General features: G+C 42.3%; 1 protein-coding gene across 2 annotated transcripts; it reads left to right on the top strand.

Annotated features, from left to right (window-relative positions):
• The first annotated feature begins 2,320 nt into the window (after window positions 1-2,320).
• On the top strand, window positions 2,321-20,517 carry MAP3K8 (mitogen-activated protein kinase kinase kinase 8). Of its 2 annotated transcripts, none has more exons than XM_030445151.1 (9): window positions 2,321-2,405; window positions 5,227-5,351; window positions 6,131-6,491; window positions 8,433-8,597; window positions 10,035-10,296; window positions 12,500-12,606; window positions 16,687-16,839; window positions 17,475-17,721; window positions 19,213-20,517. In XM_030445151.1, exons 2-9 carry the CDS (start codon window positions 5,317-5,319, stop codon window positions 19,344-19,346), a joined length of 1,464 nt encoding a protein of 487 aa, XP_030301011.1. In that variant the 5' UTR covers window positions 2,321-2,405; window positions 5,227-5,316; the 3' UTR covers window positions 19,347-20,517. The 2 variants fall into 2 exon arrangements, with proteins under 2 accessions (XP_030301011.1, XP_030301012.1); XM_030445152.1 differs by having other exon boundaries at window positions 2,401-2,440.
• The last annotated feature ends 4,268 nt before the right edge of the window (window positions 20,518-24,785 follow it).

A 24,785-nucleotide genomic window follows, 5' to 3' on the forward strand; every position in this document is an offset into this window, starting at 1 on the left:
AAAAGCGGAGTTACTGTAGAAATGGTGTAAAGGCTGTTCTGGGAGGTCAGGGAGGTTGGGGTGCAGAGCTGCAGGGCACCCAGGAAGGTGTCCCTGGGCTGCCGCGCTGTTCCCTGGGTGTGGAATGGAGAAGATCAGAGTTTTCTTTAGTGTTGCAGACTGTAATTGATGTAAAACTTACGAATACGTCTGTGTTGTGCCTTAGGGGCCATGTGGCCACAGAACCACCCACAGCACATTAAACAGCCAGGCAGATAACTCGGGTTAGCAAACCTTCACTACTGACCTATGCTCCTGGTAACTCAGGGCCTGTCGGTAACAGCTATAACCTTACTAACTTTGGTTTGATCCAAGGCACAGAGAGTAGATTGCTTTTAAAATGCTACATTTCCATTTATATACATACACAATGGAGCAGAAACTTGTGTTTCCTCCATCTCTCTCCATGGTAATTATGCAAATTTCTTCTGGAATTCTATGACTTGTCCTTTTTTTAAAAAAAAAACCTCCTCTTTTTCTCTTTGAAGCTAGTCTAAAAAAGGAAAATGGTTTCATTAAAATTAATTGTGGGGTTAGGAAAACTAATAACCCAAACATGTTCCTGAAAGAAGATACCTTAGGTATCCAAGCGTGAGAGCTGCTGCCTTAACCTCCTACTTTTAAGATGCTGCCAGTTCTGCACTCTTCTAGGTGTGGCCTCCTTTTAACCTCCCCTTTACCTTTTTCATAAATCTTCATAATTTTCTTCCTTTGTTTTTTCTTCCTTTTGTCATCTGCATATTCTTGCATTTTTGTCACAGACATTTCTTAAAAAATGCACTGGCCTGCATTGTGTATTTATATTTATATTTATATTTATATTTATATTTATATTTATATTTATATTTATAAAGCACCTATCACCGTATTGATAAGCATTCTTTGGAACCACTCTGACAGCAGAGGTAAGAACAGGAGTCAGCCTGTTAGTACCTCAGCACTTCTGTTGCCAACCAATTTTAAAAAAAAACAACAAAAAAACCCACAAGACTTTGCTGCCAGACTGCCTGGCTTGCACTATTGAGCACATTCAACAAAGAGGATGCATATTCCTTTATGGAGGCTTGCCAGTGTATTAATTAAACTGGAAGAGTGTAGATTTAGGTTAGACATTAGATGCAATTCTTCATTATGAGGGTGATAAAACACTGGAACAGGTTGTCCACAGAGAAGTTGTGGATGCCCCACCCCTGAAGTGTTCAAGGCCAGGTTGGATGGGGCTTTGAGCAACATGGTTTAGAGGGAGGTGTCTTTGCCCATGGAAGAGGGGTTAGGTGATCTTTGAGGTTTCTTCCAACTCAAACAATTCTGTGATTTATCATGTGTATGTTTTGGAGATTAAACCATGCGTGAACAGAAGTTAACCCTGCTAGCATTGTTCTGCATATGAAAATGTGATACTAAACAAAATCCTGGCTGAATCCCTACATGTTTCAGAGTGTTGTTTGTGCCATAATCTGAGCAATTTAGAACAGTATAGGAGAGGCTGCAAACATGTGACAAAGGAGTCAGTGTGTCCAGATAATATAAACAGAAAAGGATTTGTATGCACTGATAATAAACACTGAAGCCTAAGCTGGGTGTTTGTCCTGAAACCTTATTGACTTCAATAAGGAAATAGCCATTATAGAGCAGATTATAAGAGAAAATACAGCTTGTGTCTCAAGTTTTGGAGACAGATTCAGCTCACCAGCTCCTAATGCTGTGGCAACTGGTTCTGGTGATCAAGAGGTGCTGCTTCTCCCTGAAAACTAATTTAGTGAAGAGGAAGTGTTGAGCACCACAGCCTTGCAAGAGTTACTGCCTTTTAGATGAGAAATAAAATGTAATCCTGCACAGCTACCAAACTCACACTACTGTCTCCCAGAGTATTTTAATCCTACTGCCGCTAACAAATCCTTCCCATTATTGTCCTAAATTCCATGAGAGTTCCAACTGAAGTTTTAGCAGATAATGCTTAAACTGAGTGGCTCTGGGAAGCTGGTGGGATCCCCTCTAGGCGGACACAGAAACACCAGGGGCTTCAGGAGGGGAGATCCACCCATGCCACCAGGCAGTGTCGTGCAGCTGCCACCAGGAAACGCCACCGCCAGGACACGACAGGCACGACCAGCACGGCAGCGGGGCCGGGGCCGCCCTGTCCGCCCCTCGAAACCCTGGGGGCAGGGCAGCGCTCGCTCCCGCCTTCCAGGAAACCGAAATGGAAACCTCGGCCGGAGCCGCCCCGGTCCCACGCCCCCGGCCAGGGGCGGGCGGTACCACCTGCGCCCTTCCCCGCCCCCGGAGTTCCCCCCGGGACCCGGCCCAGCGACTCCTGCGCCGGCTGCGTGCGGACGGGCGGCGCGGCCTCTCCGGGAGCCCCGCGGGTGAGCGGGGCCGGGAGAGCGGGGGAAGGCGACGGGTGAGGGAGGACAGATGGCGGGGCCGACCGGGAGGGGGGCAGCGCGGGTCCCGGCGGGGTGGGAGGGGAGGGGAGCGGAGGGGGCAGCGCGGGGAGAGCCGGCAGAGCCCCGACGGGTCGGAGCGGGACGGGAACGGGGCTGCGAGGGCGGCTCAGCTGCCTCTCCGCTCGCCCTCCTGCTGGTCCGGCTGGCAGGAGGGATGGAGGGGCAGGGGGTGATGGCTGGGCAGGGTCTGGCTGCCCTCGGCCTCCTAAACCGCGGGAGGAGTTTGATGTGCAGCACCTGTGTTGGGCTGTGTGGGGCGGAGGGGGGGCACTGAAACGTCCCCCTGATGGAGCTGGGCTACTCCCAGATGTCAGCCCTGGAAGGGGTTGTTTTGTTTTTCCCAAGTGAGTATCTGAAATATTGTAGAAATTGAAATTGTTCCTATATCTTGCCCGGAAACAGCAGAACCTTTTTTTCAAAGGACTGGATTTTTCAAGGTCTGTCAATAATTTGCCTTAAAAAGCAATTTAAAAATTGCATTTAGCAATTCTCTACAGCTTTTGATTACTTTTTTGTTTGTGGTGTTGTTTTTTTGTTTTTTGTTTTTTAAAATGTATTGTAGTTCTTGTTTGTTTTCTTGTTTTGTTGATCCTTGACACACACACAAAAATTCCCTGGGGCTCATAAGTTTGGTATCTAGTAACTCCTAATATAATGGATATAAGGGTGCTCTCAAGCAACACACTTTTCAGAAAAAAAGGGGTTTAAAGAAAGGGTACTCATGACAAACAGAAAAGTGAACTCCTTGCTTGCAAATTACTCATGTGATGATGTTGCAATAATGGCAGATTGGGAGAAAGAGTTTTGTGCTTTAGCAACTGACTTAAGTGCTTACAATTAGTTTCATTTTTCCACTGTTCCTAAAACAGGTTTCTAACTGAGAACCTAAGTCTACCATACGTAGTGATGTATTTTTTTAATGTACCTGTATTGTATAGAATGGTTTAGAACATTGCTGGAGTGCCCACCACAAATACTAGTAGAGGTTTTTAGGGATAAATAGGAGAAAGAAATTCCTTTTGGCAAATGGACACCTTTTTTGTCAGTGGTGGAAATATAATACATAAATTGCTGCATATTAAAAAAATAGCTTTATGTAGTCTAGACACTGCTGTCATTATATAAACATTTGGTGCTAGAAATTTGCTAGATACAGGGAAAAATGAAGGGTCTTTTGCTTTTCTCAATCATTAAAAACACAGAACTGAGAATATACAGGTTACAGTAAGTAACCTTGTTATTAAGAGCTTTTTGCAAAGTAGTGAAACTGTCAAGAATAGTATTAGTATTTGTGCTGGTTTTTTGAGGACATTCTGAGGAACAGAGCAGAGCTGGCACTTAAGGAAAGCTTCATTTGGTCTATACTGTACAGAGGTGTTATGCATGTAAATGTTATCAGAGACTTAATTAGTTTAATTTTAGTATGTGCTTGTCCTTATCCAGACTCTAGAGCATCTCATGTTTTTCTTTAGAAAGTTCCTCAGGACCAGTTTCTCACCTTACCTGACTTTTTACATGCAGTCTCAGTTCTTTCTATGACTGACGAGCTTGTTTTCTCTCCACCCCCTACTAATGAAGCACCAAAAATTGTACAAAGAATAAAACTCCTGCTGTGGGGAAAAATAGAAATCCCCTTTATAATAAAGAATATACATTTGCAGGCTTTGATAACAGCCTTGAGGATAGAGCAGGATGATTCTAGGGGTTAGAAAACACCCCTGGCATCTTTTTTTTTTCTTGCTCAGGTTGGAAAAACCTGACCTCTCTCAGCACTCCAGGTGCTCACAGCTCCAGCAGTGCCAGGGAAGCCACAATGTTTCCTACCCAGCTGCCCTGATACTGGGGATGCTCTCAGGTTGACTTGCAGCTGGGTGAACAGGTGTAGAGTGCTGGTGAAAGTCACTGTGTCGTTCTTGGCGGGATGAGGGAACAGGGAGCTGCACTGCCACTGTCACCCCAGGGGCTTGACAAGGAGTGCATGGTACTACAGGCACCCCCCTCACCCATTCCTCTGCTGAGCTGCTCTATCCTGTCCTCTCCTCTCCTGTCTTTTGAACTCTCAACACGTGGTCTCAGTTTCTTTGCCAAGTCAGCCGCGTCATTTTACTTGGTTTTCTTCAGCGTTAGTGCTGACGTAAATACTCTAACCCATAAGAAATATGTGCCACAAAGCTTCCACGTCCTTGAAGGAAGGGTAAGAAAGATAATGATCATAACTAGAAACTGTACCTGGGCATTGCTACGTGGCCTCAGGGGACCACGTCTGCTGCTTGTCCTTGAGATAAATTGGTTGTGCTTGCTCCTTTTGCTTTTTTCTTTTTTAAAAGTATTTTGGTCTAGTTATCTTTTGCCAAAAACAGATGGTTGCAGTGGATTATGAAAAAGGGAAGTGAGAGCCCTCTAAATAGGGCATGCTCTACTCAGTTCTGCTAGAGGACATGGAGTTCCTTCTCTTCTTTGCTACTAGCAAGCAGGAGGCAGAGAGGGTAAAATTCAGGACCTAACCATGGAAAAATTGTTTTTCACTACTACTTGGAAATCTGGATGATCATAGCATGATGCTGTTTTGGGCTGTCATGTTGGGGTTTTTTCTGCAAAAAAGTCCCCTGTTACCTCAGCCTTGTGATTACTGTTTTTTCTTTCCATGAAGCCTGTGAAGCAAATGATCATATGTGTATAAACCAGTCCTTCTGCTCAGGCTGGTCTGCCATGGCTTTATTTGTTTTCCTTTTTTTAATAGACTGCTACAGAACACTGTGAAATTATCATCAGTGGTAAATGCGTGTTCAAGAAACATGACGACTATAAGGATTATATTGAGACATTTTTTATGGTTTTGTGTGATGTAACAAGGATAAATACAAGGTAAGAGCTCTTAGACATTTACGTGTCAAAAACTATTTGTTTAAGTATGTTAATGACTGACCATGCATATATTTTTTAACTTGAACAAAGCAACTCTCTCTGGCTTAAGGCATTAACCTGGGATGGGGAGGAGCTGCTTGGGATGTTGAACCCCATTTCTTGTAGTGGAAGTGCACTAGAGCAAAATGGTCAAGATTTATCTTAAACAGTTATAGTTAGGGCTAGTGAGGACAGACCAAACTGCTGAAAACTGCATCAAAAGTTTACTGTTTTTATGATAACACAATTTCTGGCTTTTCTGAAACTAGTGAAAATTTCAGTTCAAGTCTAGTTCTGTCAGTTATTTGCAGAAAAGATGAGTTGTGTATCTTATCTGGTGACTTGTGCTCTATGCAACAATACTAACAGACACTTATTACTAGTGGAATGACCTTGCTTCATGACCTTGTCTTCTGGACACATAAGTTGCTCATTGAAACTTGTGGATAAAACTAATTGAGTGTGTTTATATCCATCTGTGTAATTCATTTCCAAATAATGAATTTCTTCATCCATACTGAGAGTGCTCCTTTATTTTGCATATCCATCAAGAAGTTCCTTACATTTCATTTTCATGCATTCTACTAATTACGATTTTCTTCATAATACACAGCACTAATTTTAAATCTACCTGCATAATAATGAGCTATCTATCGTCCTGATCACTTTTCTTTTGTGCTTTGCTAAAATAAATGTAGGTTAAAAGTGTTTTTAGGTTTGTTTATTTCTTTTTTTTTCAGGAGTGGTTTTGCAAAGTGGACAGTAATGGAGTATATGAGCACGGGTAGTGATAGCAAAGAGGAGATTGACTTGTTGCTAACTAACTTAAATATGTCTGAGGTGATAGACATCATGGAAAACCTTTATCCAGGTGGAGACCTTGCAGTCTATGAAGACAGCTTAATTACAATGTGTGAAGAGGCAAATCAGAATGAAGATCGAGCGGAATCTTTACTGTTTTGTGAAAGGGAGGTTTCTTTGATGTCCTCCGTCAAATACGGGACTGTGGAAGACCTTCTTGCCTTTGCAAATCAGGTGTCTAATACTGCAAAACAATGTAAAGGATGCAAACAGCAAGAATCTGGAATCCTCTTGAATATGGTATGTCAATTATTTTTACTTGAAATAGTAGACCTTAGGATTTAGAAATTATTAAGGAATCTAAATAAATATCACCACCAGTCCCAGGAGTAACAGACATGCTGTTGTTCACTGTGTAACCCTGGGACTTGAGGGGATCTCTGAGGTAATCAAATCTAGCCCTTGCAATCTCAGGCAGCTATGGAGAAAGGTCTTTTGTGTGGACAGATCCACTCTGTGTTGCCTCTTGGTATCCCTGGAGATCAGAAAACATTTCCCAAAATTGAATTCCAAGTTGAGACACGCAGTAAAAAAGCAAAAGCTGCAACTATGATGGTCTATAAGTTTGGCAGCAAGGGTTTTCCAGTGCTTTGTGTTCACACAGTAAAAAGAGTTCATAATGCAAAACTCCCAAATAAAGTGCTAGGATCTATTTTAGTATAAGTAGTGAATTCACTTTATCTGTACAAAGCATTAGGAGTAGTAATATAAGGAGAAGTGGTGTATAGGATCAACTGTGACTTTCAGAATCACCATATTATGTAATATCCCACAGTGCTAAATTCAGTAATAGGTGTGTTGTTTTTAGATGTGTTCACTTTTTCCCTAGGATGATTTGTGTTTTTCAAGCATCTGCAGATACTGGTTTTATTAGACTGATGTTTTCTGTACTTAGGGTAGACACTGTTCTATGTACTAGGGGTTGTTTTGCTTGGCTGTTATTTCTACAGATGCATACAATTGGTATGAACCAAGCACTATTAGGTGCACGTGATCCCATTAAGCAACTGAGAGGACTGGAGGCAGGGCATTACCTGCACATGAATGTCAGCAGGTGCATCTACATTATTATTTACAGCATTTTAGTTCAGATCAGGAGTGTTTCTGATCACTTAGGGACCCTGGCTGGGTGCACTGTGGCTTGAGGCAGAGAGGCTCTTGGAGTGTGCAAGCTGGATTTCTTTCAGTTGAAACAAAACTGATAGATGTATTACAACCACAGACCAGCATTTACTCCACAGGACCAAGCTAGAAACTGGTCCTGAAAGCCTCCTGAAAACATGAATAGTGTGGTGGCCGTTGCTTTCTTGCTCAACAAGTCCATTCCCCTCAGTCTCTGTTACTTTCCAATGTAGGTGTAACTCCTGTATATTAGTTTGTCTTAACTCCTTGAATTGCAGAAGTGAGCTGCTGTGGTGTATGGATTGCTAATCTTTATCTGGGCTCTGATATGTAGAAGGGAGGCTCATTCTCTGTGTGCTAGGCAAAATACATTTTATTGAACAACACACAATCTGCATCAGTTAAGAACTTATCCTCCCCAAAATTAAGAAGTTTTAAGGATTAACTTACTTTATGTGGATACTAGTCAAAAATCACGAGCAATGTGATTCCCACTCTTTTTTAAATGAATATAAAACTAGAAGGGGGTTGACATTATCATGGCAGACTTCTACCTTTTAATAAGGAGCAGAAACTCTTATACAAGATGGAAAATTAAAATGTGTTACCCTAGCAGTACATGTGATATTAGGAAATGCTGAAACTCTTGCTCACATTGTATAAGGTAGCCTGTGAGTAACAGGTATGTGGCATAACAAGTTAGCAGATTACAGGAAGGACAAACATGTGCAGGTAAATCTAATAACAAGAGGTGGATAATTTCATTAACCCAGCTGCTGTTGTTGTTGTTGTTTCAAGACAATTAATTGCAACTTACACTTTGTAAGTTATTCACCAGAGAGAAACGTGGATGCCTGAGCTGTGAATGAATGCCACACCTCACATACTGTTCCCATTTGGTGTTTCTAAATAAAGACTGCTAAACAGATTGCATGCATCATGCACATGTAAAAGTGATATATTATTTTCTTCCCACTACATGTATAAAATTAATTAGTCTTGAAGTAGTTCTAACTTCATTGTGATTATTTATATTTTTTTTTTAATTTCACTCCAAAGATTACACCCAAGAATGGACGTTATCAGATTGACTCGGATGTGCTCCTCTTTCCATGGAAGCTGACTTACAGGAACATTGGCTCTGATTTTATTCCTCGGGGAGCTTTTGGGAAGGTGTACTTAGCCCAAGATAGGGAAACTAAGAAACGAATGGCATGCAAACTGGTATGTTGGTTCAGTAGTTTTATCTCTGAGCAAATGTAGTACAACATAGTGCATACAGTGTATTTTCAAATCTGTCAGCGTCAGATTCCACTATCAGGTTTGATCATCTCGGTTTTGTTGGCCTCCAAAAGGAAAGAAAAATTTGTGTTTTTAACTGTTAGCATGTTTTAATTTTTTGGTTCCGAGTTTCAGCATTTTGAAAGTATCTGGAAGTACATGCAACTGCAGCAAGGGCTGGCCTGCTGTTTTGTGGGGATAGAAGTTTTTACTTGTCTTGATGTACTCACAGTGTTAAAATGTTAGCATGAGATCACGTGCCTGCTGAAGGTGATAGCAGAACCCTGTTGTTGCAGGTGTTACTAGGATCTCATCCTTTAACTGGGATCTTCAGACATAAGTTTTCTTTACTCCAGTGCCATTAATATCCTTGAAAGCTCAGCTTACATGCAACTCTCATTGAGTTATGGGCACTGACTGGGCATAAGGTTGTGAGATATCTCAAGAAATCTGCTGGACACCCCCCTAATTTAATGCAAGCCAATGTTTTCTTTCAACTTTACCTTTCAGCATACTATTCTGAAATGAGAATATTTAAGGCCAGTAAAAGCTCATCTTGGACACTGCTATATATTCCCTCACTGATATGTATTCTGTGTGTGAAAGAGTTGGGGGGGCAGTTGTACATCCTTCCCTTGCATCCAATGTATCCACATGGGGACAGATTTAAATTTGCCACTCCTGCATAACCCCCTGCAGTATCGAAGCATCCTAATGTCTCTGAAAATATAAACAGTATTTCTCACTGCAGTAAAAGTAATAACCTCATGTTTGTTTCACAAGTCTGAAAAGCAGTAGTAACCTTTCTGTGTGTAGGCAAACACTACTTTCTTTGTCTTAGCAATCTGCTGTCAATAAGAAGTACAGTGTTGCCAGGAGCTTGCTCTACAGCGACTTTCATTTCATGTAAACCATAAAACAGCTGATAAGGATTGAACTGAGGTCACTAATGGTCCTGAGCATCATTGGTCTGTACACTCTGCTAAGTGCTCCACGTGTCAGGCAGGTGTATAGTTCTGATAGAGCAGATGAGACTGCACAAAGCTAATGGAAAAAGCAGTGGGATTTTTATCTCCTTCACCAGGAAGTTTGCACAGATCTTTTGCGTAACTACCGGATTTTGACGGGAATAACTCTTGCTACATTGCATTTTCTGGAACATTACACTTCTTATTTGGGCATGATTCCAAAAGCTCTCATATTTAAACATCATCTGAAAAGGAAGAAAAGTCACGGGATGAAAATAAAGCTCTGTATTTTAATAAGTGACTAGAAGTGCTTTGCTTCCTTCTTCCATTTTAATCTATAGGGTAACTAGTATAAGAATGGATAACGTGGGGTTTTGAGCTGCTTTTCTCTGTTTTTTTTCCTATATCCTAGGTCCCAGTGGAACAGTTCAAGCCATCAGATGTTGAAATACAGGCATGTTTCCGTCACGAAAACATAGCTGAATTATATGGTGCTATTTTGTGGGATGAGACGATCCATCTCTTTATGGAAGCTGGAGAGGGAGGATCTGTCATGGAAAAGCTGGAGAGTTGTGGTCCTATGAGAGAATTTGAAATCATTTGGGTGACAAAGCATATTCTGAAAGGACTTGACTTTCTCCACTCCAAGAGGATTATCCACCATGATATCAAACGTATGTGTGTGTGATTCCTTGAGGTGCTTTCTGGTTCAGGCTGGGCTGGGGCTTCAGTGGAGAGCCTGGGACTGAGCTTGGGAGGGAGAGAGGGAAGGAGGGAGGGATAGCGCTCAACAGATGTCAAGGTTGGGTTCTGGCAGTAATAGTTATGAAATCACTTCAGAGGGCAGGATGATTCCAAAGTCATTGTTCCTTTGCCTTTCTTGAACAGCAAAATGTGAAGGAAAAATCTAAAGAAAATCAGTGAAATTATCAGTCTGTGTTAAGCCAGAGGTTTCCCCTCTTTCCATGTATATTCATCCTGAGTGCTTCCATGCCTACCTTCAGACTTGCACATCCTCTTAGATACTGTGTTTCTGCATGGATGTTCCTCATTTTGAGAGACTTTGGAACTAAATAATTTGTGCTGTTTTTTTCTCTCAACAGTTTCTGCAATTCTTAATATATATTTGCTTTTTAAAAGTTCTGGGTATTAACATGTATAAATAATCAAAACATACTGATACTAAACCTGAATTTAATACATTAATATTAAATTACTTTAATGCATCACATTTAATTTAGTATTAAATACTGTTCCTCCCAGCACCTCCCCCCCCCACAGATAAGTTCTGCCTTTCTAGTAACAGTGCTTCTAATGATCCTGTTTATCTTCTGTGGGTAAATTTTTCCTAAACTTGAGAGTATAAAATACAAATGTGCAAGCTGAAGTGTTATAGTAAATATTTGACAGAAGATTATTATCAGGATAAATTTTAATCTTAATTTTACTCTTTTTTTTTTTCTTTTTAAATGTGGATTAGTATTTAGATGTAAGGCTTAGAGATTCTGAAAACTATAAAACTGCTTAATTTTCCCTTAGTTGTGCTTTCTTGCTGTAGTAAGAGTTTTTCCTATGGGTTAATTCTAATTGGCAGTAACAATGACATTAATTAGGAGGTTTAAAAAACAAACCAGCCAAAACCTAACCCACTACGTCTAGACAGGAGGAGATGGAGATTTTATTAAGAAAAAAACTCCTTTGAGCCAGGAGTGGGAGGAGGACATTTTGTTGGCTCTTAAATGCATCTCAGTGCTGCCACTCATTTTAACCCTTGTTTGGAAAGTGGTCAAAGCTAAGGGTGTTTGATTGGTGAAACTTTAGTCCAAAACCAGCTGAAGCTGGGGCTGGGTGCACTCCCAAAGAGGCAGCAGAGCTTGTTGTGCTGTGGCAGTGTTGGCCTCTTCGCCATCCTTTATGTGGTGTGTAAAATCCGTATCTTCAAAGATATCCCTAACGTTATTGATTTACTTATGTAGTAGGCAAGCATGTGAAGGATTGCTTCAGGAACCAGTGCTACTGAAATCAAAGCCTGTGTCTTCCCACTGAATGGTCACTGTGGGCACTGTCAGCATGGAGTGTGATCCACAGTTCCCCCTGGGAGAAAATATGTTTCTGTTGTAGAACTTGGAGAGTTCATCTGTCCATGCCTCCTGAAAGAGCAAACGAGAATTTCTCAAGACTTACACAGAACACTACATAAATATTTAACCAGAAATAAAACTGCAGAGAAAGCCTCTGAGTACAAAGTTGTGCCTTAAGAAGTCTTATGAAGGAAAAGATCCTTCTCTAAGCTCCTAGATACTGCTGCAGTTTGCTGGGAGTTCAGGACTCTCCATCTTTTATTAGTTTTGCAGCCATAATCTCTCCTCTGTTGTCACTCTGAGCCTCTCGTGCTGAGCAGTGCATGAGGCCAGTGTGGCTGCTGTGGAGGGACCTCAGTTCATCTCCTGTCTTCATTTAAACATTCAGCATAGAGTGACTCCTGGTGACAAACAATGATGTTTATAGCCAGACCTGAACAGCATGCTTTTCACCTTGGAGAACATTAAACATCTTCAGAGCAAGCCTTGCTGCGCTGAAGTGCCCAACATTCTTCCACCTTCCTCCCATACTATCAGACATTTTCTTTCTCTTTTGTTTTTTAACTTAGGAAAATGACAAAATGTTGATCCTTCTTTTATGTAAACCACTCCAGCTTGATTTTTAAGACAGGATTTTAAATTAAATTTAAATTTAAATAGTGATTGTTAGTCCCAGTCACTAACAGACCTGTTTTGGCTAGGAGAAGGGCTGTGTGGGCAATAGACACCGGTTGTGCTGCATAAGTGACCAACATGCTAGAAACTTAAATGTTGTCATTTTTGTTTTTTCTTTTAGCAAGCAACATTGTCTTTATGTCCACTAAGGCTGTTTTGGTCGATTTTGGCCTAAGTGTTCAAATGACTGAAGACATTTACTATCCCAAAGACCTTAGAGGAACAGAGGTAAGAAGCTGGAGGGACAAAAGTTTACCCTGTTTGTAATGCTTAGGCTCACATTTGGAGCTTAATGGTAGAAGCTTGAGCAAAAGAATTTCATAACAACTTATCAAAAGTTACAAACATTATATAATCTCAAATATATTTTTATTTTCAACTTGGTAAATGGAGATTCAGATTTTCACCTTCTCTGCAGTCCCATTTGTTAGCAATTATTGTATCTTCAGTCAAAGAGAAATCGAGGTTCACCGAAGTCAAATAAAATTAACAGTACTCTGAGCCAAATTGTTTGCAATGAATCAGCTGCTGGTCAGAGATGCTTTAGACAGGAATTTGTCCTTTGCTCTAGCAAAGGTTTCTTCTGAGATACCAGCTGTGGACTGGGGTGACCTGCTCAACACATTAGTTTGACTCCTTTGAAGCCACAGAAATTGCAAACCTCTGGTTTCATCACTTTGCATTTCTAAGGTCTGTTCCCCAGCTACATGTAACCCTCTTGTCCTTTGGGGTTTATGTATGCCACAGTTGATGATTATCTGCTAAACTGCTCAGACATTACAGTGATGGAGGTGAGGGCCTTTTAAATAGTCTCAGTGAATGACTGAGCAGGCACAGAGGTCCTGCACACCTCTTGGACTAATCTCATGGCTTAAGTGTTTCCAGGGCTGGAGCTCTAGCAAATAACCAAGCACAACAATTGGCTTGGAGGCTTGGACTGCTGCTGCACATGTGGCTTTGCTTTCCCTCTGCTGCTGGAGGAGGCTGTTTACAGGAAATGCTTCAGCTGAAATGTTGGTGCTTAGTTATTTGGTAGTCTAGATTCTACAGTATAGGTATGTGTTTAGAGGAGATACTTGCATAGCTGAGGAAGACCATTTCACTGCTTGGAAGGGTAGTATAAACCAAGATTTCACAGAAGGTCAGGCTTGTTTGTTTATTTGTTTTCAAGATATGTGGGAAAACACTGGAACATTTGTTTTCACTGTCAGTGAAAACTCCCCTCTAGTCAGGGGAGTTAAGAGCTTAAAATTCTTACTGTGCTGGAAGTAATGTGTTTTCTGGCATTTAATGCTTTGTGGCTGTTTTATTTTTGTTTGGTTTCTTTGAGGGGGCTTTTGTGTGCTGTTAATGAAGAAAGAAAAGTTGTGAAAATTGGTTGGAAGTCCTGGTGGGGTATTTCCCAAAGATGGAGAAGTATGTAGAGGGTAAATTTCCAGGTCTGTGATGTTAATCGGTGGTGATCTGTTCCTGGCTGTTACAGGAGAAGCCAAATTGAGTTGGTAAGAACAACTGTGAAAAACACTTAGTTCTTCATTTAGTAGGAAGAAAATTATTCTGTACTGTTGAATGCCTGCAGTCATGTCCTCAGGGAACAAATAATCTCCCCCAGTCCTGACACATGACACAGTGCCTGGTGTTTTCTGTCTCAGGGGAGAGGTAGCCAGTCCTCAGAACCAGCAGTCCTGCTGGTCTGACACAGGCCAGAAGTAAGGTTGCAAAGAGGGCATTAGGAAAGGAGATTTTGAAATACCAGTCAATGACTTAACAGAAACATCACGAATACTAATCTATAGTCTTCCTCCATGTCATCTTCCTCTCTCCACAGTGCCTGTGCTCAGCTTTGTGGAGTGCCTTATCCAGTCAGCCACACAGGTCCTTTATAGTCTTTGTCTGCATCTTTCCTGATTGATTGATTGATTTTTTTCCAAGATCTTAACTCTCCAGAGTGCCCCCTGAGTTTTGCATCCTCTCTTATGAAGCCTTAAGAAGTGGTGCAGTTTTCCATATGTCCTGTTTGTGCTCATGGTTGTGCAGCCTCTCGGTAGGGCTCCATCAGGGCCAGGCAGATGGCAGCGAGCTGGCTGCTTTCCTGCACGTCTGGCATTGGCAGGGACTGGTGTCCCCAGGAAGGAGGAGGCAGCTGAGTTACCTTTCTCCTGTGCTTGTTCTTTGGGGGTTTAGGGTTTTCACTTGCTTCCAAAGCAGAGAAGGGCTGAATGTAGTAAATCTTTGTGTTTATGAAAATGAATAGTTACCATGCTGGGCAGAACGACTGAAAGACAGTTACATTTTGTGGAGTTGATGCAGCACAAAACACCTGGGCCTTCTGAGCAGTGTGTGTGTAATGCATGCAGCACAATCCACCCTGGCTGGCATGGAACTGCTCTGCAGGAAATGCTTCTTCTAGGCCTTTGCTACACTTACTGGTATGCATCTGTCACTTTGTTAAAATATGTAGAGCTTCTGTTCCAGCCATTTGAAGGGAGGAAAAAGTTGTTACTAAGTTCTGTTGAATGTGGACTGGGTGATTCATTTGCAGGAATGCTAAACCAAAGCTGGCACAGAATGAAGAAAAGGAATGGCTTTTAGCTGGGTTGTGTCTCTGGTTTGTTTGGCAGACAAGTGCCAGCCTAGCAGTAGAAAGGAGTGGGGATGGGCAGGAACCTGGGGCATGGGCTGCCTGGTTTGGTGGCAACAGTCTTAGGCTAGTCTAAATTAGGCTGAGATCAGAGCTTTGGTGCATATCTCCTGTTTGCTTTTTGTCCCTGTGCAATCAAGGAGCATTTTGACCATTTTTTGACCATTTTCACTTTGACTTTAACTGCAGACAGGTTCTTGCTCAAGCATCCTTTTTTTCCTCAAGAAGGCAGTTGCTTTTTGTTTATACAGATTTCACACGTAACTGCTAATGACTTTTTTTAAAAAGTAGAAATTCTGTTCTTTGCTCCTTATGAGAATTAAAAGGTGGCTGGTGCAGGTGCTCTTATTGTATCTTTGTCCTGAGGAAACAGCAGCTCTAGACACCTGCTGAACCTTGCACATAATTCTGATCTGAAGCTCTGTTTGCAGGTATGGTATGTGATTTACAGGGAAATATTTCTTGGAATTTGCGTGAGCCCTACAGCCCTTCTCAGTCTGTGGTAGTCAGTAGTTGGACCATGTGGTGTTGACTTAACTCCCTGCTCTTGTGTCAGTTAATGGCTTTTAATGTGATTCTTTGTGGCAGGGTGACTTGAACTAATTGAAGTTCTGTTTGGCTCCTTTAGAGGCAAATTGGGTGAGGGAAAACTAGGAACCATAAGCAAATAGGGTGGCTGGCTAGCCCAGCTTGCTAACCTAGTATGTTGTGGGGTGTGCCCATGTTGTGTTGAAACCTTCTCCCTCTGCCAGTGGCAGTGGCAGTGTCAGAGCTGTGAGAGCAGCTCCTGGCAGCTGCTGGGTGTGCCTCCTGCACCCTGCCCATCTGGTTCTCCTCCAGCTGCTCTCAGACCTGCCTGGAGCTGGCAGGAGCTTCCCACAGGCTCCTTCCTCAGGGTCTTGGTAAATCTGTTTCTGTACATTTTATCCAAACCTTTGAGTAGAAACTGTTTTTTGGTTTACACTATTAGAATTTTTTGTTTAAATAAGGCTGAAAGAGGGATGTTTGCCTTGAATAGCTGCCTAGGCGTAGCCTGGTGGAAAAGGCATGGAGAAGGACATAAGAGACCTAGATTTTAATTTATGCATTGCCTTAGACCTAGCTTGTTCTTCACCATCCCAACACTCAGGTCATTGGATAAGGGGAGGAGAGGAGAAGTGTAAGAAAGTCAGGAAGGTCTGCAGCTGTTCATTCTGTCCAGAAAAGTTGTGTTAATAACCTATAGTAATAGGGTTTTGAGGAGTGGATTCCTGTCCTCATCTGGGTGGCTAACAGTGGGGTCTAGTAACCAGCAGTGCCCTGCAAAATAAGCTAGCAATTCAGTCACCTCCTTTTTCTGTGGAGGGTTGAGGTTCCAGCTACCAGGCTGAACGAAGCTGAGCCATGGCTTGAACCACAGCCTCTCACAGCCACTGAGCTGTGGTGGGTCTGGGGAGGGCAAACCTGGAATATGAGTTTGCTCAGGTGCCAGACCAGAAAACCTGTGTGATAGTGGTAATGAGCAGAGGAGAAAAATCTTATTCCACAGATGGTGCTTGGTGTTTAGGCTGCAGGTACTAGTGGGATGCATCCCTTCAGAGGGGGATTTCTGGGTCACAAAATGTCACAGTGCATCTTTACTTATTTTCCACTATTGATTAATCAGTTTTTTTGACTAATCTTCACAGATCTACATGAGCCCTGAAGTTATCCTCTGCAGAGGCCACACAACAAAAGCAGACATCTACAGCATGGGAGCTACTATTATTCATATGCAAACTGGTATTCCACCCTGGGTGAACAGATATCCTCGTTCTGCATATCCATCCTACCTCTATATTGTAAGTGTCCTTAGCAAAGCTCTAGTTTCATTTCAAGGGCTTCCTGTACTCTTGTTGGGAAAGCTCCAGTCATACAAAAACTATCAAAATATTTGTCAGAGAGATGATATCATCTTTTTGCTTCGTGAGAGGAGAGATAGATTTGGGTTTCGACCATTTAAGAGAATACAAAAGCTGAGCTGGAGTCATCTCTCTGGTTTGTGTTACAATTTACAGGCTTTGAGTTTACTACAAGGGCAGGGTTGAAACAGCATGGAACTTGATTGAAGTAAGCCCATCAGTGCTCTACTTTTTTGTTTTGCTCAAAAGTTTTAGATAAAAACTAGAGCTTGCCAAATTTGATTCACTGGTTCTTTTGGTGTGGTATAGAAATTCAATGAATTTGCATTGCACCAGATTTTATGCTTGCTTGGATTTGCTTTGAGTTTTTACATTTATGATGAAATAAGTTTTCTTTTTTTAAAAAAGTTGCATTTTTTGTGCAGTTACATGTTCTGATCTAATTGATGAGGCCAGCTCAGGGAGAGAATGAATTGTAAGTGGGGAATTCCCAGACCACTCATGTGGTTATCTGTGACTTCCTCTTTCATTGTTTTTGGAATAACTGTTTCAGTGGTCTTTTTTAATTCCACCAGATACACAAGCAAGCTCCCCCCTTAGAGGACATTGCTGAAGATTGCAGCACTTCCATGAGAGAGTTACTAGAAGCAGCTCTAGAAAGGAATCCAAATCACAGGCTGTCTGCAGCAGACTTACTGAAACATGAAGCTTTACACCCACCTCCAGAAGAGCAACCAAGGTGCCAGAGTCTGGACTCAGCATTGTTTGAAAGGAAAAGACTGCTTGCAAGGAAGGAGCTGCAGTTGCCAGAAAACATTGCAGGTAATAGTATCAGGCTGGTTTACCTTGCACATTGTAGATTTTACTTTGTGTGAAAACTTGATATGTGAGTGGTTAGAAAACAACGAAACTCAAAGAGCTTCTGGAAAGAGACCAGTAAAAATCCCAATCAGATGAGGTCAGACCCAGAGCTCGTTGTTATGTAAAATGCCCATTGACTTCAACGTGAGAGGAATTTATCCTGAATTCTGAAGCTCCTGAAGGGCTGGCTCATGAAAAAGCCTTGGCAGTCATTCAGGGCACTTCACTATAATCCTATACTTCAAGTATAGGCTTTAATTTGTCCAAATTGCTTTAATTTGCCACAGAAGTATTTTTATTAATATAAGTGATTTGTTTGTTAAACTCCCAACAATCACCAGCAAACCCAACAATTTTTGCTTCCTTAAAGACACACACAAAGACGTAACTGTAATGTTGCTGCATGTCAGGAGTACCAAGCCTTTTGTTTCAAAACCAAAAATTACCGTAGAGTGAAACACAGTTCCCTTGTGCATTAATAAGTGCTTTATGAAGGATAATAAGTGAACCAGTTAGAAAACTTGTTGTGTTCTGAGATAATATCAAGACCAAGGAAGATTTCATGCCAGCAACCTGCTAGCAGGCTTCAAAATAAGTTCTAAAATATGTTTGGAGAGTCCTGAAAAAAAGCTTGTAAAAACGGACCCCAGACAAGGTTTTGTTTGATTATGATAAGTCTTTGAAAAGATATCTATGCAAAGTTTTTGGTGCTGCAATGCATAATTGTTGCAATGAATCCGTTTAACATTTAAATCAGTCACAACCTTTGCATCTACAGTGGTATTGCTTCTTAATTTTGCTTTGTGGGTGCATAATCCTTTGACTAGCTCAGGCCATTTCAGTTCTTTGGAAACTGAAAAATATTTGACCTTTCAAATCGAAACTTCAGGTGCTTGAGATTCCAGGACATCCACTACACAAATATACAGAGGAGCTCTGCCATTGGAAAGATTTCTTCAGACCTTGATTTAAAATGAAAATAGAATTAAGACTTGATGGTACCATATTTGTTCTGTATTGTCACACCCAACGACAGAAAGAGAACGTCATCTGTTTAGATGAAAGTTCCCCTGTAATGAAGGGGAATTCTCAACTGACAAGAGTATTTCTTGCATCAAACTCTTCTTTAGCTCTGTGGCTTAAAGGAAGAGGAAGCTCTGCCTGGAGGTCCCAGCTGATGGAGGATTTTTTTTAAAAATAGTTGAACACACTTGCTGCCTACAGTAGCAGACTGCTTACCTTTCTTTGCCTGAGAGTTGTGGGTTGATTTGGTAGCTTTTATTTTAGTCTATAGAGGTTTATGTTATCTTGTCCTTAAGAATGAAGCTTTCTAAACCACAGAGAAATAAAGCAAATATTAGCCAAATTATTCCAATGATGTCTGCAACCATGGAACTGAAATAGTGTAGCTATTTGTACAATAAGGACATCCTTTGTGTCTTTCCTTTTTAGATTCCTCATTGTGTACCGGGAGCATAGAAGAGTCAGACCTGCTAAAGAGGCAAAGATCACTCTACATAGATCTTGGAGCTCTAGCTGGTTACTTCAATATTGTCAGGGGACCACCAGCCTTAGAATATGACTGACTCAACAGTGTTGTATATCAGAAGGACAGAAATGGACCTCTACCTCTTAAAACTTGATTTTAAGACTTTGTTTTCAAATTTGTACATAAAAATATTGCCATTGTAGTCTGTAAAATGTGAATAGTGTTTAATTGCACAGATGATTAAGCTAAAGCCTTTGAGGCTCTGATAAGCTGATCCCAAGCAGTGATATTTGTGCGTCTGCTGGTTGACCAACAAGAAGACAGCAAAAAGAACACTGCTGGGAGTGTCTTAATCTGAATGCCTTACCTTCCTGTGCTAGGCCTTGCACTTTTATAAAACTTGTAATATATGCTTGCAAATACTTCTATCACAAAAAAACCAACCAAACAAAAAAACAAACAAAAAAACCCCAAAACTAAACAAAAAAGCAATGAGCATGTGGGCTGTAAAATTCAGTCTATCTGAGCTGTCCTTAGAGAAAACCTTTAGAAAAAAAGTCCTTGATTTAACCAGTCAAAGACTGGTTCAGTCTTGTTCTGTCTTTCAGACTTGGCCTGTCTCTGGTCACTCTTAATGGAAATCGGGGCCTCCTTTAAGCAGAGCTAAGTTCTGTCAGCTGTCTGGAGCCAAAGCATCACTCAGTTACTCTGATGTGCTGTTAGAGCCAAGCAGGGTGCTGTTCCCTTTCTCTGTGGGTGTAGGAAATCCTTCACTGGCCATACCTGTTAGCTTTGGGAATAACACAGCAAGCTGGCCCTGGCGAACAACAGCAGTGACTCTCCCTGCTTCCTATGTTACAGCAATTGCAAGGATATCTTGGGTAGTTTTCAAGGGTAGACAGCAGGCAGACTCCAGACTCTTTGTTTTTTAGTACTTTAACTTGTACATGTGTACGTTTGCTGTGAGTGCTATGGTTTGGAAAGCGTGTCATTAGTTGACAAGCTGTGTTTATGTTCCTATGGAAATGGAATTACATTGTTCTTGCTGTGCCTCATACATTTGAAACATGATGTTTTGGATGATAGTAAAACTATGTAAACTGCATAGTTCTGTACATCCCATGGGATGAGAACGTAAACTTTTATAAAACTCTCTTTGATGCTTAGGATGACTAAAGAGCATTTGTGTTAAAATGGCATACTATGTATGTGGTACACTGAGTTTTTTCTGAAGCACAGTTTCTTTTTCATACATCTGTTATTTAATGCTGTTCCTATCTAACACATGTTCTTAAACTGATGATTTCTAGTTTGATACGGATATGGTCCTATGAATAAATTCAGCTCAGTGCCTTGAGACATGGTTAGTCTGTTCTTTCATCTTTGAAAACATTGAAGGGTGTGACCGTATCTGGGCCAGCCACCCCTGCCACAGTCCAGGTACACTGCACACATTTTTCCACTTACTGGGGGGTCAGATGAAGGTTGTTGTTGATGGATTTTGGGACTCTGGTAACAGCTGATGGGTGTTTGTGACAAAATCTCATTCTCACACTCATATGCTCCTACTAGACTGCATGGATGTTGCACAGCAGTGGTGTACAGCATGCAGTGCTTCAGTCATGACATCAATTGCTGCAAAAAATCCTGTTGGGAATAACCCACCTGCTGCAGGACTTTGTGACAAATCTCTAGATGACTAGCTGCTTTGAGGAGAGCTGTGTAGGGAAGTGCTCTTCATATTTATCCTGTCTGTAATGATCAGGATTTTTGAGGATCAGACTTTCACTGTAGCTGATTTATAGAAAATATGACCTAATGGTTTGGAAGCTCACCTTTGCCTTGAGAGACCTAGTTTCAATTTTCTAGTCTTTTGCTGATAGCTTTTGATCTATAATGAGATTCACAGAATTAGTAGGAAGCAACTTCTCAGCTAACAGAGTGCTGAAAATCTTTTCCCCAGTTTCCTTTCTGTAAAACTGATGTGTTTATCCCCATCAAATACTGGTAAGATGCTTATCAACTGTCTAGTTACTTCAACAACGAGATCTACATCAGAATCACAGCCTCCTTTTACCATTTGTTGAAAAATATTACACAGATTTTTCTTCTTTTATTATTTTCTTCAATGCCATCCTCTTTTCTCCCACCCAGTTAAGTGACTTAGAATGGAAATCTGCATATGGGGCCAGGCTCACTATTTAATATTTGTTCTTAGTGTATAGCTGTTACATATCTTCACACTAAGCAACTAATAAGTGACCAGGTTACCCAAAGTAATTACAGTTTCTGTGTTACCAAACATAGGTGATAAGGCTTGGCTGAGTGAACTAATAGCTCTGTATCTGCACATCCACATCTAAGCAGTATGAGGTTTCATGACAAATATCACTTCAGAGGACTGGTACAATGTCAACAAATAGCTGTTCAGGTACCTTGAACACCAAGCATGGGTCTGAGAGCTTTCTAACAGCTCAGGACTGTTTTTCAGGTGAGCCTCAGGCTGCAGCCAAGCAGGGATTTCTCTCTGGTGCAATACATCATTTCCCAAGCATATCACATTCCTCCACCATATCCCAGAGTGGTTGATTGCTGCGTTGTGTGGGTTCAGCTGTTTGTGCCACTGCCTGGGGAACGAGGTCAGGGAAATGAACTAGGTTAGAAATAACCTGGGAGGAGGAAGATTAGATTGTTTCTCTAATCTGGTTGCCTGAGTAGCTGTGTATTTGGAGCAATCAAAACCGAGGGGGGAGGGGAATGAAAAGGGATGGTGGGAAAACCCTGCCAGAACAAGCCTCTGGGGGATGACTGGCCTGCACTGAACTGTGGGTTTGTCTGCTTGGGTTGATTTCTCCTGTGTAGTTTCATTTTCTCTTCAGGGGCTACTGAGGCTGATGCCAACTGTGCATGGAAAATGTGCATGGAGAAACCCACTACCTGCAATAACTGATGAGACTGGAGAGCCAGTGGGCTTAGCAGGTTTGTTGTACTCAGACCAGATCCTGAGACTGAGCTCTCCACTGTGCTCCTCCACCTGTGTGGAGGCTTCCTGGTGTGAGCGTCTACAGTGGCTTTGGAGGTTGTTAGAAGTTGTGCTGAGCTTCCCTCTCTATGTGAAGATCATGCCTTTGAAGCAACATGGGGAAAGAGGGAGAAGTCAGCTCCTTTTTTTCCATATTGTTGTAACTGATGCTTTCTGCATATCTTCCCCCCCAGCCCTCCTGCAAGTGAAAAGGTTTCACTCGGTGCAGGTTTCTGAACTCATCCTAAACTCAGGCCCTTGTTTTTCTAATCATGAAAAAATACCCATGGGTAGAAAAAACCTGGAGGACAAATTGGAAGAAGAAGAAATAAGGGTTTTCTTGCCTGGAGGTTAAATGAGCTTCCCTGTTGACCCAAATGGAGGTTTGAGAGAAGCGGCAGCAGAAGTACAGAGTGGTTTGCCAGGCTTCCTGTCTGTGGGGCTGGTGGGGCTGGGGAGAGGCCCTTGGCCAGATGCAGGCTCCTTTGTTGGAACCTTGGGGAAACCAGTGCTTTTCTGGCTAAATGGAAGAAGCAAAAAGGCAGCTGGGGAAGGAACACTGAAGGTGTGACAAATCAGCTGGGAAGACCAAGGGGGTTGATTGGAAAGGGCTGGGGTGTAGGAAGCTGCCAAAACAAGGAGGGTTTGTACCTTTCCCTTGGCTGGAAACAGCTTTCCTTGGGGCTGTACCAGATGCTTCTGAGGCAGCCTCAGGCACTGCAGGCAAGGATTTGAATTCCTGTGCTTTGTTTTGCATCCTGTGCCCAGGGAAGGAGGACTTTGCACGTGGATAGTAAAATGAACACCAAAGCACTAACTGGAGCCTGAGCATCCACTTCTTTTCCAATAAGGTCTATGTCTAAAGCCATCACCATCCAAAGGTAATTATTTAGGCAATGGGAAAACAAGTCCTTTATGAACAGTGTGTGCTGCACAAACCCAACAACGCCCAGAAAAAAATCCAGCTGGACCTTGGGAGTGGCTCATTACAGTCCCATGGACGCACTCGTGCTGCTTCAGGCTGGCCACCAGGAGTAGCCCCACAGACTGATACTGGGGCACGGTGACTCATGGGGAGGAGGTGAGCTGCTGGGACAGCCACGAGCCTTTGCTTACCTGCAGCCCACACCCCTGGCGTGAGAGGCAGCACCACATGCCACCTGAGCAATGGGGTGGCATGGCCACAGGGTCTGTCTGAGCCCTGCCCAGAGGAAGGTGTGTTTGTCTGGAGAGACACTGTCAGATGGAAGATAGCCAGAGATGCTCCAGAGTGAAAATAGCTGTGCATAGCTGATGTTTGTCAAAGCTACATGCAACAGCAGCATCACAGTCACCCATAAATCTGGCCTCAAGTGTGGACCTTGTTCCAGTAGCAGCCCATCTCAGAGGCAGGATGCTGCCATGGCATCCATGCTCAGCAGGGCAATGCCCCATTTTCAGGCTACAACACAAGGATTAGCTTGGCCAATACAAAGAAACTGTAATGTAAAAAAAAAACATAATATTTGAAAAGTTTTAAATCCTTCCTAGTGTTGATAGCAACCCATATACTGAAGAGGTGTGCAGCTGAAGAAGGGTGAGGGATGGAACTGAGGCACGGGTTAGTGGACACTTGATGAGGCGTATGCATAGCCCAAGAGTAGGAGGTGGCAGAAAGGCATCCATCAAACCTCCAGCATCCAAACATCTTGAAGTTCCACAGAGCCATTGAGAAGCCTGGGGCCTGTCAAGAATGTGGTGCTGTGAAGGCTTGCCTTCTCCTGTAACTGATAGGCAAGGTCAGCTTTTCTTCTTGTTCTTCTTGACACTCCTGCCTACCCCCCCACCTCTCCACCCACCCCCCACCCCTCCTAAAAAAAAAAAAAAAAAAAAAGAAAAAAGAAAAGAAAAAAAAGAAAATGGAAAAAAACCCTTTCTCAAAGAGGAAGTCTTCAAAACTGGTGTGAGCTCCCAGTACAGGTCTCTTCCCTTTGTCAGTTCCTGTCTTGCCTGTTGAAATGGCAATAGAGCAGGAGCTGCTGTGTATGGTCCTGGTACACCTAAGGTCATGGCTCATGGCAGGGCTGACCCTGAGCAGCGCCTGTGCCTGTATCACACCATCACTGCAGATACTGCTTCAGGAGCCTTCATCTGCAGCAGTATAAAGGTCACCTCCAGCCATTGAGCTGTCATGCCTCATTTTTGTGCACAAAAATAGTACTTTCCAAGCTGAACTTGGTGTCCCCATCACCTATGCCAGCTGTTCTTCTGTCCCACAGCATCTGGACTTCCACTGCAACACCCTCTGGTCCCCTTGAGCCCAGAACATCCTGCAGTACCCACCAGCCTGGTGGTCTTCTGAGTGTGGGTGGTTTTAAAAGAACAGAAAACTAGGTTTAACTGTCAGACAGAGTTAGCCAAATGTCATTTTTCATGTATGCACTGGATTACTTTCAGGGAAAATGGATCAATTTTCTGTGTAAGAAAAGATGTTTTCAAGCAAGCAAGGAAGTACCCTTTGAAGCTATGTTGGCT

Source organism: Calypte anna, chromosome 2 (assembly GCF_003957555.1).
Source record: "Calypte anna isolate BGI_N300 chromosome 2, bCalAnn1_v1.p, whole genome shotgun sequence".
Taxonomy (NCBI): domain Eukaryota; kingdom Metazoa; phylum Chordata; class Aves; order Apodiformes; family Trochilidae; genus Calypte; species Calypte anna.

What these genes read in the sequence shown, in the direction of transcription:
- MAP3K8 (XM_030445151.1), top strand. Translation starts at nt 5,317, where the DNA reads ATGGTTTTGTGTGATGTAACAAGGATAAATACAAG. An exon ending in GTAACAAGGATAAATACAAG is followed by an intron (nt 5,352 to 6,130) that starts GTAAGAGCTCTT and finishes TTTTTTTTTCAG; the next exon opens with GAGTGGTTTTGCAAAGTGGA. An exon ending in ATCCATCCTACCTCTATATT is followed by an intron (nt 16,840 to 17,474) that starts GTAAGTGTCCTT and finishes TAATTCCACCAG; the next exon opens with ATACACAAGCAAGCTCCCCC.